Here is a 14,416-nt window from a genome sequence, read left to right as displayed (position 1 = left end):
GCTAGAGAAGATGGCATCATGCACGCCCTTGAACCCGGCATCAGCTTCAGTGGTTTTCAACCGTGTGCAGTGCTTGGGTGAAACAACCAAATTCCGGGGCGCCAGCTGGCTCAGTCAGTGGAGCCTGCACCCTTGATAATGGGGTCATGAGTTCGAGTGCCACAATGGGTATGATGAAGTTTTGGGGTGATGATGGTGGGGGGTAGTCCGGAACTGACCGCCAAGAAAGAATTCTTGAAGACGTCTTTGGTGCATAAAGGTGATTTATTAAAGCACGGGGACAGGACCCGTGGGCAGGAGGAGCTGCACTGGGGTTGTGACGGGTAACGCATCACATACCCTCAGCTTGAGAGGGGGCAGGGATAGAGTAAGTCTCTTAGGAATTTTGGAAGCAAGGTTTCCAGGACCTTCAGGGGGTCACTGTGGCCAGGGAAACGCCATTTATTACCGTTTAGTAAAACCTCAGTCCTGAGACCCCTCGGGTGTATATTGGGGGCCCTAAGCCTGGAGCATGATGCCAGCGTGTGTCCTGGGGCAGTTGAGATAAAGGAAGGAGACTTACAGGGTCCTCGAGGTGGGGTGATGTGAAGCTGAGATTCCCTTTTGTCCCCCGCAAAGTGTCATCATGGAGGCAGCTGAGCCCTCGAGGGAGGTCACTGTGCCGGTTTCAAGGACTGGTCAGTGAGCCGTAGGCAGTAAGGGGATTTGATGTTTCGTTTGCCTCAGTTTCCCACGTCACCACGGCAAGCACTTGAACCCCCTTCCTGTGTTCTTGGGCGGCCAGGAGTGTCCGAGGAACATCACACAGATCCACGGTGGGGGTGGGGGTGGGCGGCTGTCAGCCTGTGCTCTGCCCTCAGCCCACCCCATGCTCCCTCATCATATCCCCCCTGAACAATTTTGACCCTGAGATCTTCAGGGTTGCTGCAGGTGGAAGGTCTCGTCTTCTGTGGCTTCTTCCCGCTGAGCGGGGGTGTAGAGACGTCCCCAGCCATACGGGTGAATATGGGTCAGCTGGGAAACATATAGGGGGGTTACAAAAGGCAGAGGCAGCTGAATCCAACGTGGGCAACGTGTGTGAACCTCCTTGAGTAGAGAGGATCATCTGCTGGCCCAAAGTCATTGCAGTGATGAGGAGAAAACGACAAAACGTAATTAGAACAACTAGAAAGATCAGCCCAAATAAGCCCTTTGGTAGCTGACAAACATCTTCCAGTCCAGGAGTTTGACCAATTACTGAAGGAAAGAGGGATTGTTTCAGAGCAAGTGGAGCGTCTGCGTCAGGCAGAAATCCAGAAACGTTTCTCTGGTCATCTGGAGCGTGTACACAGCATTTTGTTTGCACAAGAGTGGAAGCTCCACGTCGTGCAGCGGTCAGCACATCTCGTGCCATTCTGGTTTGTAGAACGGTTTTATGCATTGGAGTTATTTTCGTATTTAATACCGTAATGTTATCTTGAGAGCCATTTAAAGCCTCCACTGTGTAACAGGCAGTGCGTGGCCGTCCTATAGACTCTGCTTTGTTTAGTAAACACTCAGCTAATTAGTAAGAGGTATCTTTACAGAAGCAAGAAAAACAGAGGTGAATGGTTAGAGCGCATTTCAAACCCAGTGTCTCCCGGTGCTGCCAGTGAGATTTTGAGATGTCAGGCTTGAAGCCTCCTCAGATGGGAGTGGGAGCACACAGCAGCAGTTGGATTGGTCTTTCTGGCTTGTAACTCACAGGTCTGTGGTGGTCCTTTTGAGTGGCCCATTGCAAGAAGGAATTGTTAGTAGATTGGGGAATGGAGAACGAAGAAGAAAGGTACAACCATCCTAAGAGAAGTTTGAGGTCTTCCACAGGCTCACAGAAATAAGAAGGCACATTAGGGGTGACCGGGAGGCTCAGTCGGTTAAGCGGCCGATTTCGGCTCAGGTCATGATCTCGCGGTCCATGAGTTTGAGCCCCGCGTTGGGCTCTGTCCTGACAGCTCGGAGCCTGGAGCCTGCTTCGGATTCTGTGTCTCCCCCTCTTTCTGGCCCTCCCCTGTCTGTGCTCTGTCTCTCTCTGCCTTTCAAAAATAAATAAATGTCAAAAAAAATTTTTTTTTTGAAAAGAAGGCATATTAGTTTGCTCATTGATTTCCTGTGAAGGGGGTACAGGTTTTATTTTAGGTACAGGAGCCCATGAAGAGTGCCCCTCTAACTTCACTGCATAATATGACCCAGTAGGGGCCCTTTTATTTTGGAGTTAAATCCCCCATTGTATTAGACTTTGCATCCTTTGAGAAAACAAGGTATTTGGGGTTGTATGGGGCAGGTTTCTAGGAACTGTCAGATCAGGTTTAGGGAGAATATGGTTGGCATGTTTAGAGATTTATGAATTAACCCAGCTTGAAGTGAATAATTTATTAAAGCACTGTAGTCTTTATCGGCTGATGGGTCTACAGTGAGAAAAGTCTTTTTACGTACAACTGTTAGGCGAATCCATCCCATTTCCCAGTTGTTTAATTTTTTTTTTTTAACGTTTATTTATTTTTTTTTTTTGAGACAGAGAGAGACAGAGCATGAACAGGGGAAGGGCAGAGAGAGAGGGAGATACAGAATCGGAAGCAGGCTCCAGGCTCTAAGCCATCAGCCCAGAGCCCGACGAGGGGCTCGAACTCACAGACCGTGAGATCGTGACCTGAGCTGAAGTCGGACGCTTAACCGACTGAGCCACCAAGGCGCCCCTAGAATTTGACAGCCATAAGGGTATGTTACGGAAACATGGTTTTTCTCTCTAAAAACCGTCATTTCCAGAGACGGCCAAATCAAGACCGATTTGTCTGTAGAACAAGTCCAGTTTTAACAAACTTGACCTAATTATTTACCTAAGTTCAGCAAGAACAGTGGTTGATCATATGGATGTCTTAAAGTTTGTTTTGCCGGAATCTTTTATACAGAATTCTCCAGATTGCACTCTTAGTAGATTCTCCAGGCCAGAAGCCAAGCCAAGTACTTCCGTCAGACAGGCCTGCAATTCCTGTGGAATTGGGCAAGTTCCTCTCCACGAGGTCCCCAAGATAGCCTGCGTTTCCTGCACCTGCCAGGAAGTGACTTTCTTTGCTTACCTGGTGAGGCTGCTGGGAACTCCGTAAGCAAGGTATCAGGCCCACATTTCCCAGGGGTTTTATGGCTCCGTGTTTCATAAAGTCAACCTTAGCTCCTCAAAGCCGGATGGTCATATCTGAGTCTGTGCAGTTCAGTCTCAAATAGGACATTCCAGTCAAAGTCTTGGTAAAATAGCCAGTATTTCCAGTGGCGTCCTGTTACGAGGAAAACAGATTTTTACTGAACTTATGCAAACAATTGTAATTGCCGTGAAAGAAAGAACACTCCCTGAGACAGTTTGAATTTTAGAGGGTTTAGGTAGACAGAAAAGTTAAACCGCTTCAGTTTATGGTCCAATACACCCAAATAACCGTAGTTTCTCTGCAATAAGAGGTTAAAAGCGCAAACGTATGTTTGGTTATCAGAGCTTCAGCAGCTCCATCCCATGTGGAAAAGACCCAGGTGTCCAATGAGTTCAGTCCCATTTATCATGCAAAACCTTAAAGTTTCAGGTTACCAAAGACTCCGAAAGCCATCTTAACAGTTACCCATGAAAACTTTGAGACAGACAAAATTAACCATCACCTTAAGTCATCTTTTTGCTAAGAAATTGCAACAGAGATAACACAAGCTTATTTGACTTTAGTAAACCTGGGTAGAATCGAGGTTTCATATTTAATGCTGATAACTCTAAACACAGGTCTATCTTAATTAAACTGGCAAACTTAAATTAGTTCACACAAATGTGTTTCACCTGTGTCCACTTAAAATTCAGTCAGGTTTTCCCCAACTGTCAGTTTTTACTGGGACGCCAGTGGGGGAATCTGAAGTGGGTGGTCCAAGAGGGTGCTCTTTGCTCCTTGACCTTGAGGGTGGGAGGAGCCGGCAGTGGCTGAGGCACTGAGGATGGTACTGGAACCATCCGCACCCCAGGTCGTGCCGGAGCAGGAGCAGGAGGGAAAGGCAGAAGAGGCGAGATGCCACCAAGCAGGTAGAGAAAGAGCGTTCCAGGTTCTTGAACCTTGTCGGCTGGGACAGAGGAGCAGACGCCATGTCCCTCTCACTCTCTTTTCCATCAAGCAGGCAGATGTTTATTCGGCTCCCTGCCTCTCCTCCCGGTCACCAGTTGCTACTGGAATTTTTGGTAGCCCTGTGAGAGCCGGGCTTCAGCCTTGCAGGAGGATTTAAATGCACCATTTAGAAAGCCGTGGCCACCCTCCTCTCCTACCTGCTTCACATCATAGACAGACTGCAGCCTGGGTCAGAACGTCCAGGGGCAGGGACCCGCCCTACATCCGGGTTTTGCATACTACAGGTTCATGGGCAGGGAATTCAATACAGTAGAAGGGAATCAGCAAGAGGAAAAAAGTGTGCGCACATGGCAGAGATTAAGCACTTAAAAAGAAATGCCACCGGGGGCGCCTGAGTGGCTCAGTCAGTTAAGCGTCTGGCTCTTTTTTTTTTTTTTAATGTCTGCGTTTTTATTTTTGAGAGAGCATGTGAGCAGGGGAGGGGCACAGAGAGAGGGAGAGAGAATCCCAAGTAGGCTCCGTGCTGTCAGTGCAGAGCTTGACGTGGGGCTCGAACTCATGACCGTGAGATCATGACCTGAGCTGAAATCCAGAGTGGGACGCTTAACTGACTGAGGCCCCCTGCCAAGAGCCCCAAGACTATTTCTGGAGGAAGCTGGAACAGCAGTTAGGTTAGGGGTGAAGCCCTGGTTTGGTGACTTGGCCTAAGAGGGTCCGTTTGGAACCCTGGCTCTCTTTCTAACATGTGTTCTGTCTGCTCTTGGCATATGGAGGCAGGTGGAGGGTGGACACAGGCCTGGCTGGGAGCTGGCAGCTGGGCGGGGCTGGGAGTGGGGAGCTAGGAGCAGAGAGCTGGGCAGGGCTGGGCACGCCCAGAGCCCTCAGGTGGGAGCATGCTGGCTTGTAAATTTGGGGGCAGCTTCTTGGTCTTCATGTTTACCCAGCAAATCCCTGCCCAGTCCCATGACTGTGGTTCCTCCCATTTTGTGCCCATCTCCCTGATTCGGGAGCCCTTGACCTCATCCTCTCTGCCCTGAGCCCTGGAGGAGAGAGGGAGGGCCCTCAGGGTTGGGTCGTGAGCAGGAGCTCTGGCCTTGGACTTGCCTGACGTAGCCTGTCTTTGCCTCTGAGACGCTGTGCCAGGTGAGGATGAAAAGGAAGAAACACCGAATACACACAGCCGCCCTCACAGGCAGAGCCCATGGGCACAGGACTCCTGACCCACCTGGAGAGCAGGGGGCATTAACCGGTGTGTGAGGTCGGGTCTCTTCATTGAACACTGCAGTCCCCACACCTCGTTTGTTCTTTTCCCCAGATGTCCGCGCTAATCCTGCGCCTTTTATGAACACCGACGAGTCCAGCCGTCCTCTGGGTGCGCGGACACGGGCGGAAGGAGACCCGGGACTGGAGAAACCACCCTCGCTCGTGTCGCTGGTGTCGTGGGACAAGGTATTGGCGTCTGGGGAGCTCGGGTTTGCTCCCTGAGCAGCACGTGTGTCCGGTGCAGCCCTGGAAAGCCTCCCAGGTGCGGTAGGAGCCGGCCAGATGTGGTTTCAGCCCCATGTGCCACGTCCAGGGAGCGGAGTTCACTTGCAGATCTGGAATCCTGTCATGAGAAGCCGGGATGCGTTCCGGAGACAGAAGTGGGGACGGGCTGCACCCCAGGGGGCTCCCAGGGGGCTCCCAGGGAGCAGAAACCCTATTTGGGGGCCCCGGGGGAGCTCTTTGAAGGCCTCTACTGGTAAGACTAGACTACCTGGACGTCTGAGCAGGTGCGTCTGTGTCTGGCTATCAGAACGGCCCACAGCAGTCGGGTGGAGAGGACAGGACAGACGGTCTCAGTGGCGTGAGGAGGTGGGGAGTGTCCTAGGAGAAGCTGGGGCGCAGCGAGCAGCGTGGGGTGCGGCAGGCCCCGAGAACGAGGCTACCTGTGCCCGATGCAGTCCGGCTAAGAGTGAGCTCTGAATGCTGCCAGCCCAGAGCTCTGCCTTTGTCCTGATGGGAAGGAGCCCCTTCTGCAGAAGCTCCCAGAACCTCCCCGCCCCTTTGCAGAGATTATCCTGCAGCTGTTTCTGGTGCTTCCCATGTGGGTCCCCAGTACTCCTCACAGAGGTTCCCCCAGTACTGCCTATCGTGGCCTCTAGTACTTATGTGGGTCCCCAGTACTTCCCATGGGGTTCCCAGTACTCATGTGGGTCCCCAGTACTCCTCACGGGGGTCTCCAGTACTCTGCATGCATGCCCCCACCAGTACTCCTCACTGGATTCCCAGTACTCCCATGCGTGTCCCAGAACTCCTTATGTAGGTCCCCAGTACTCCTCATGTGGGTCTCAGTACTCCTCATGGGGGGTCCCCAGTACTTCTCATATGTGTCCCCAGTATTCCCCATGAGGGTTCCCATTACTCCCCATAGGGGTCCCCAGTTCTATTCATGTGGTTCCCCAGTGCTCCTCATGTAGTTTCCAGTACTCCCTTTGGGGGTCCCGAGTACTCTTCATGTGGCTCCCCAGTACTTCCCATGGAAGTCCCAGTACTCCTCATGAGGGTCCCAGTAGTCCTCATGGGGGTCTCCAGTACTCTTTACAGGGGTCCCCAGTACTCCTCATAGAGGTCTGCACGCAATATTCTCTACGGGGTCCCCAGTACTCCCCACGTGGTCCCTCGTACTTGTCATGGGGTTTCCAGTATTCCCCAGGAGGTCCCCTGTCCTGTACACAGTACCTCTAAGGGCATTTGTATCTGAAAATTAACCTCTGTCAGCCCATTCTGTTCCCATTGGGAGCTCTTTCAGGCTCAGCTGCCACTTTGTGAAAGTTCACAGGGATCGTTTCAGGTTAATCTGGAAGGATGTCTGCAACGGGGAACTTGTAATGATCTGAGAGCAGGGTTCGGGAGAAGTTCGTTGGGGTGCGTTCCCAGACACAAGTGGACCCTGGTACCGTGGGTTTGTCGTGGACCTGGTGTGGGTGCCCCACCCACACCTGCTCTGGTGACCCACACGCTCAGCCGGCCCTGGGGGGTGTCCCCAAGGCCTTGGACCTCCTGCCCCTTTCCAGGCTCTCCTTGATCTTGAGCCCACCCACCCCTCCTCCCCCCAGCCCCCATGGCCCTGCTCCCTGGATCCCCGGGCAACCCAGCCTCGAGCAATGGCCAAGTGGGGCTGCAGACTGGGGTCCTGGACGGTTTGATGATTAGGCAGTTCTGTGGCGTGGTGTTGTGCGAAGTTGAGACTCTGGACTGAGTTTGTAAAATGTTCTGGTGCAGGGGGAGCCGGGGGAGAACGGATAGGTCTTGCCCACTTTAAGTCGTTACAGAGAGTGTTTCCAGTCGGTGGAGCTGGTCACACCACATTAAAAGTTGTGTGCCATACTGTGACGTGTAGGAAATGCCCATCTTGGCATCCGGATGACCTGAATAGATCTCTCATGTGTATGTGGGCTTCGTCCCCAAACCCCTGGACTTTAGTGATAGAGGGCAGGAGCGTGTCTTTTGTTACGTTAATGGAGACTTTAGACCCCTCCCCAGGGCTGGGGGGGTGCGGGTTGATTGCTGGGGCAACCAACCCTGTGATTCCAGGGTTGAAACTCCAGTCCCCCCACCCCACCCCCAACCTCTGGCTCCATAAAAACCCAAGGGGACGGGGTCCAGAGAGCTTCCGGGTTGGTGAGCACGCGGAGATGGGGGGCAACGGGCCCTGGGGAGGTGGTCAAGCCCCATGCCCCCTCCTACACCTCATCTCATGCAGCTTTTCCACTTTTCACCATGTCCTTTACTGGTGAACGGGACTATACGGGTCTCCCTGAGTTCTGTGAGCCTCTCTAACCAATTAAAAGAACCACGAACCGAAGGAGGAGGCCCATTGGAATCTCCGAGTGATAGCCTGGGGCTGTGGCTGGCACCTGAAGTTGCAGGGGTGGGGGGCCTGGCGGACTGAGCCCATCACCCGTGTGTGGGGTCTGACGCCATCTCTGGTAGAAGGCATCAGAAGAGAGCTGAATTCTTGCTGGTATCTGAGAATTGCTTGGTGTTGGGGGTGACTTTGGAATTGGGTCTGGGACCCGTGAAAGATCATAGTTCATAGGTTAAATGTTACGTGAAACGTTAATAAGCAAATGTAGTATTCTAGAACAAACACAAATGAGTAATACTGTTTCTTACCCCAAGTGAATGTTAAGGTTGTAAAACCCACTGCTGTAGTTCAGATGGCAGTTGGGGGGTGATTTCGGTGAATAGATGTTGAGTTGAGAGTGACAAGACAGGACACACTGGGTGGGTGAGCCGGGTCCTTACTGCGACCTGACTCCTGGGAGACCCGGGGTCTTTACTGAGTGGGGGAAGGCATATTCCCTCCAGCCTTCATGTCTTCAGGACAGAACCCTGAGGGCTGGCTTAGCGCTTTCTGTTTTCAGAGCGTCTTGTTGTCTGGAATAAAATGTGGGTACCCCTGATCAGAATTACGTTTTCGCTATTGCAGAATAAGACATTCGGGGCCCTTAGTAATGCTTGCGCATGGTTAGTACTGTGTCCCACAGCCGCAGGCCCTGTGACTCAGGTGTGGCTGGGTCCTGGGGGGTCACAGCAGGAGCGTGGCCGCCGGCCCTCCCAGTGTGGTGCTGGTAGGTGCTGGTACCGTCCTGCTGGCCGGCCCCACCAGCCTGGTTATCTGCCTGCCATTCCTTGGCTTTCTCGAGTTTGCCGTTAGCACAACTGTTCCAACAGATTCTGCCCGACTGCCCACACTGTATTCCTAGTCAGAAAACTCTTCCTGTCCGGGGGAGAGCACAGCCTGTAAGTTACTACTCAGGCCGCACGCTTTGGAGAGAGAAGGTTTCTAGACATTTCAAGCTGTTCAGAGGCAAACAATGTTTAAAACTGCACTTGCTGAATTATTTTGTGGTCCATGGGCATAATTTGATGGGTGCTGTAAATGTAGAATGCGCACAAATGTAGGTCGAACCTTGTAAATGTTCTTTCACACCTTTGCAGCTACTACGCTCACTTTTCTGAGGCGCTCCTTGGGAAGTCTTTCACAGCCTGACACCCTTCCCTGGAGAGGTGCCCTGTGGTGACTTTGCCCCAGAACAAAGCGCTGCATTTTCACCGTAAGCTTCCCCCCCAAATTCCAGCCTTTATCCAGTTACTCATTACATACCTTTAGCAAGTTTGTCTAAGTTTTTGATGAAGTTTCTAGAATACCACTTCCCAAACTTCATTAAATGGAGCTGCATTTTCCTGCGTCCACTCTATTATTCTTTCTGCAGAAGCGTCAGCTGCTTACGGAAGACCCACAGGAAAAGAAAAAGTGGGATTCTCCTGAATTCTGTCTCTGTGGGTGTGCTGGGAAGCTGGCACTCCCCAGGTCAGGAGCTAGGGAACCCTCGGCACTCGCTTCCCTTATGGCCCTAACACTGCCACCGATGCTTGTGGCGTCTGTGGGGCTTGGCCTTTCCCCACCCGGACCTGTGGGATGCAGGGTACCCTACGGTCCCACTCATTCTGAGCTCTGTCTCTGTAGCAAACGTGAGCATCCTTACTGTATCCCAGAAGGTAACAAACACAGGTTCTGCCTGGGTACTGACTCGGAAACAGGCACATATCCCACATCTACTGTGTGCCCATCGGTTCCGAGAATGAAAACGACAGGGCCCTGCACTCCAGGAACTCCCGCCTAGGAAAGCACAGAGCACGATGTAAATGCTGGGCTGCTGGGCTACGGAAGCCTTGGCTGCATCCCTGGGGCCCAGGGGCCTGGCGGGGAGGGCTGGGCGCCTTCTCAGGGGCTGCGATGCTGAATAGGGTCAGGTCACGGGAGAAGTTGGAAAAGGCTTTATGTGCAAGAAGCAGTGTGATGTTTCAGAGGCCCTGCGGGTAGCTGACCAACGATTGGAGTGTACGTGTGGTGAGCGAGGGGCAGAGGTGGAGGCAGGAAGGGAAACAGGGGAGGAAGTCGTCACGGGCTGAATTTAGGTTATGGTCCAACTTAGATTTAACAGGAACTGTATAATCCCCAGAATGGATCGTGATTTCCACTGTGTTCACGTAAGGCCTAAGCTCTTCCCCCCTTCCCCCCTTATTATTATTATTTTTTTACCATCAACACCATTTTAAGGTGTGCAGTTAAGTGGCACTTAGAACATTCACAAGGTTGTGCACTGTCGCTGCTCTCTTGTTCCGGGACATTTTCATCGTCCCCCAAAGGAAATGCCCCGTGAACATCTCTCCCCAACCCCTCCCCCAGCAACAACTAATCCTCTCTCAGCCTCCATGGACTAGTTTATTCTGGAAATTTTGCATAAATAGGGAAAGTTGGAAAAGAAACCCTTGGCAGTAAGCTTGTGTTGTTACAAACTAGCTCAGCTGAAGGTAGAATTTGTGGGACCTGCAGGCAGGAGGCTAATGGAGGCCCAGGAGCTGGTGGCTGTCCCTGCCCCTGTCCTGTTCCCTCTGGCTGCTCCCAGCTCATGGCACCTTCCAGACTCAGGGAGGGGGGCTGCCTTAGCCTGAGGGGTCGCATCCCCAGGAAAGGGCAGGGCCCGCCCCCGGTCAGCAGGACTGGCAGGTGGCAGTGGGGGTGCAGAGAGGCCGGGTGCTGGGCATCTGTCAGCCTTGGCCTTGGCCCTCGACACCTTGCTGTGATTTCCTCTGGGGAGCTGAGGTCTGGTACTCAGAGCAGGTGGAGAGTGTGCGTGGACGGTTCGGTGAGGGCCTCCCGAGAGGGGAGGAGCTGGGTTATTAATTGGCTGAAACCACTTGTGCTAAACGTGATGTCAAGAATAATTGAAGCTTGGGCACTCAGTGTGAGGATGGTGGCTGCCTTTTATACATATGCCGAGTGGCACACTGTCAGGGCCGGGGCTCTGAGTGTGGGCCGGTGAGGTGGCAAACCCTGGAAAGGTCTGACGGCCATACCCCCGTCCGGCTCCTCCCTGCCGTTTGGCGCAGGAATCGTGGGTTTTGTCACAGGAGGCAGCGGCCCCGGCAGAGCGGAGGCCAGCGACGCATCTTGGCACCGTTGGCCCCAGGTGCCCGGTTGTGCCCACCTAGGCCCCGAGTTTGCCAAGCCCTTGGCATTGCCTTTCCTTCTTTCTCCTGCTTGGTCCTGCTTTGGCTCCCATAGCCCCTCCTGCCCCGTCCTAGCTCCTGGCTCCTACCGGTGTCCCTAACCGAGCCCCCCTCCCCGCCTCCCTGACCACCACCCTAGCAAGGCCGCCATGTCGGAGCCAAGCTCCTGCATGGGCTTCCTGGGGCCACTGACACAAATCACAAACCTGGTGGCCTAATGCAACAGAAGCTTGTTCTGTCTAATTGGTTTTCCAGGGCCGAAATCCACCTGTTGGCAGGGCCACACCCCCGGGGGCTGGGGGCAGGGCTGTGCCTTTTCCTGGTGCTGGCCAGCATTCTCGCTGGTGTGGTCGCACACCCCAGGGAGGAGCCTCTGGCTTGATTTTCGGCAGTCTCAGTCCTGTGGCTGCAGGAGGGTCGGGATTCCTTCCAGGCGATAAAGATCTGTAAGCAGCTCCAGCTAGGAGTTCGAATCTCTGAGCCTCTCCTTTCCTCCCCCTCGCATCATCCAGCGCAGTTAGAAGCTGTCAGCCAGTCTCATTATAGACGGTCTGCGACTTACGATGGCTCATCTTGGGATTTTCCACTTTACCATGGTATAGAAACCATACGTGTTCCATAGAAACTGTACTTGGAATTTTCCCACGCTGGTGACACTCTCTAGGACCTGAGCATCTCCCAGGCAGCCACATGGTCACAAGGGTCAGCAACCGAGGCCCTGACCACCCTTCTGCTCCCACACAGCCGCTCGGCTTCTCACCTTCAGGTCCGCATTCAACCAGTTACATGAGACATTCCACAGCTTATTATAAAATAGGCTTTGTGAGAAGAACGTTTTACCTGCCTGTAGGCTCATGTAGGTGTTCTGAGCACGTTTAAGGCAGGCCAGTCTCAGCCGTCATGTCCGGGACGGTGGGTGTGTTGAATGCATTTTCCACTTAACGGTCTTTTTAACTTACGATGGCTTCATCTGGATGCAACCCCCTCGTACGTCAAGGGAGATCTGTGCTGGTCAATTTGACAAAAATGTCCTATGGTGCCCATCTCTTGTAGGGATTCCACAGGGGCAGACAGTGGCAACACCCTGCCCACTCGTGTCTCTAGAGTCCATCCAATGTCTGGATCTAGAGTCAAGTCAGAAGATGTCCCTTGGGATTCTTGCCTCCCACGGCCTTTTTCAATATGGTAGCCGGGCTAACACTTCCATATCATTGGTCAGATTATGCCACACTGGTGCCCAAACCTGCATCTCATTCAGAATGACATGCAAATTCCCATCCAACCTCTCTGCCTCCCACATCACCCCCTGCTCTCCTGGCACCCGCCACGCAGCCGTGGCCAGCTGGCCCCCCAGGTCCCCAGGAACGTGGGCTCCGCAGGAACAGAGGACTAGCCTGCTTTGTTCTCCGCCGGTTCTCTACAGCCCAGCATGGCAGGGGCCAACCGCTAGTCTGTGAATGGAATAGTGTTACTTTCCCTAATTTACCGAGTTTTTGTAAGCAGCTCTCAAATAATTGTTATCTTCCCCCTCTCAGAATATTCTGGAAACAACTGGTGAAGCGCCATTAAGTGTGTTCAGCGGGAGAACAGGGGCTGCTTTGGATCCAGGCGACAGTGCCAACAGGTATGTCAGGGAGCCCCGGCTAAGCTCTGTTCTTCTGTACACGCATGGGGCCTTCCGAGGACCCGCCCGGGCCGGGGTGACGTAGGGGGTGCCGCCCGGGGTGCGGGAGACCACAGACAGTACGCAGAACACCAACCATGATGGAGGAAAGAGGGTCTCTTGTTGCCAGTTGAGAGAAATATGACCAACCTTCCCCAGCACGTTGGGAGCCATCCACGGGGGCACCGTGAAGACTGGGAACACCTCGGGCCTTGCCAGGGTCAAGGGCACTAGACCCTGTAGTGGGTGCAAAACACACACACTTTAAAGCAGTAGCATTAGATGGGCCTTGAGCACGTGATGCGAAGTGGAATGAGCCAGTAACAGAGGGACAGATGTCGTGGGCGTCCACTTGCACGAGGTCCCTAGGGCAGTCAGGTTCATAGAGAAGGAATATAGGGGAGGTGGGGGAGACCCAGGCCAGGGTTGGACCCGGCAGCCGTCAGGGTGGCAGTGAGGCCCACAGGACCTGAAACTCCCTGGGCATTCCCGCAATGAGTATTTCTCCCTTCCCATGAGGGCACGGGTGCGGTCCTTAGAGGTTTCACACACGGACAGTAAACGTGGGTTACGTGGGTTGGGCTGAAGTCCAGACAGGAGGCAGTGGAATATCACGTGGGCCAGGACCTTGGCTGGAAGGCCAGGTGAGCCGGGAGCCGCTGTTTCCTGCCCAGGGTTGAGAGCACAAGAGCCAGAAGCAACCTTCCCCTGCCCGAAGAGAAGGTGCCCAGCCCTGTACCTGACGGGGGATGGCTCTGAGTGCCCTGGGCCTGAGCAGGGGATGGCGTCTGAATTCCCTGTACCTGAGGGGGGAATAGCATCTCAGTTCCCTATACTTGAGGGGGGGTGGCTCTGAGTGCCCTGTGCCTTTGGGGGGAATGGCGTCTGTGTCCTCTGTACCTGAGGGGGGCACAGTTCTGAGTGCCCTGTACCTGAGGGAGGACAGAGTCTGAGTTCTTTGTACCTGAGTGGGGGATGGCGTCTGTGTTCCCTGTACCTGAGGGGGGACCGCATCTGAATGCCGTGGGCTTGAAGGGGGGTAGAGTGCTGAGTGCCCTGGGCCTGAGGCAGGGTCAGCTCTGGGTGTCCTGTACCTGAGGTGAGGCAGCTCTGAGTGCCCTGGGCCTGAGGGAAGACAGCCCTGAGTGCCCTGTACCTGAGAGGCCTGGGCACAGTTCCCCTGTGTGGCTCACCGGGCCAGGTATATGGGGTTGTGACAGGGAACGTGATGGGGTCCCTCTAAGAGGGCCTCATCCTCGCTGGCTGTGGGTCATGGCCCTCACATCCCTTTCCCGGAACCTGTGAATGGGCCAAACGCAGTGGGCAGTCGTCCTACACGGGAGTAGCCACTGTGACCTCACAGTGAATGCCGCGGAGGCCTTGTTCTGCCTCAGGGCAGCCCACTTCCCCTGGATGGCAGAGCACCTGTAGACGGTGACCTGCCTTCCGGGTGAGCCATCTGAAGCTGGGTCCCATCTGGGGACAGATTTTAGTCCGTGGCCTTAAATATGCTCCTCGTCAGCGAAACTCATCCCGGAACACTGGTTTGGCCTCTACCTACAGGGCACCCTGGTGTCACCCGGACCAC

At 53.9% G+C, this 14,416-nt stretch overlaps 1 protein-coding gene across 1 annotated transcript in view; it reads left to right on the top strand.

Annotated features, from left to right (window-relative positions):
• Positions 1-14,416, top strand: part of PKD1L1 (polycystin 1 like 1, transient receptor potential channel interacting) — a 124,819-nt gene that overhangs the window by 13,109 nt on the left and 97,294 nt on the right. The window contains 2 exon segments of the mRNA XM_053896689.1: positions 5,419-5,552; positions 12,701-12,789. Coding sequence (XP_053752664.1) covers positions 5,419-5,552; positions 12,701-12,789 — 223 coding nt within the window.

The sequence above is a fragment of the Panthera pardus genome, unplaced genomic scaffold, assembly GCF_024362965.1.
Source record: "Panthera pardus isolate Hobbes unplaced genomic scaffold, ASM2436296v1 HiC_scaffold_8, whole genome shotgun sequence".
In the NCBI taxonomy this organism is placed as follows: Eukaryota; Metazoa; Chordata; class Mammalia; order Carnivora; family Felidae; genus Panthera; species Panthera pardus.
Note: the sequence above shows the minus strand (reverse complement) of the source record. Positions and strands in the feature narration are given on the sequence as shown.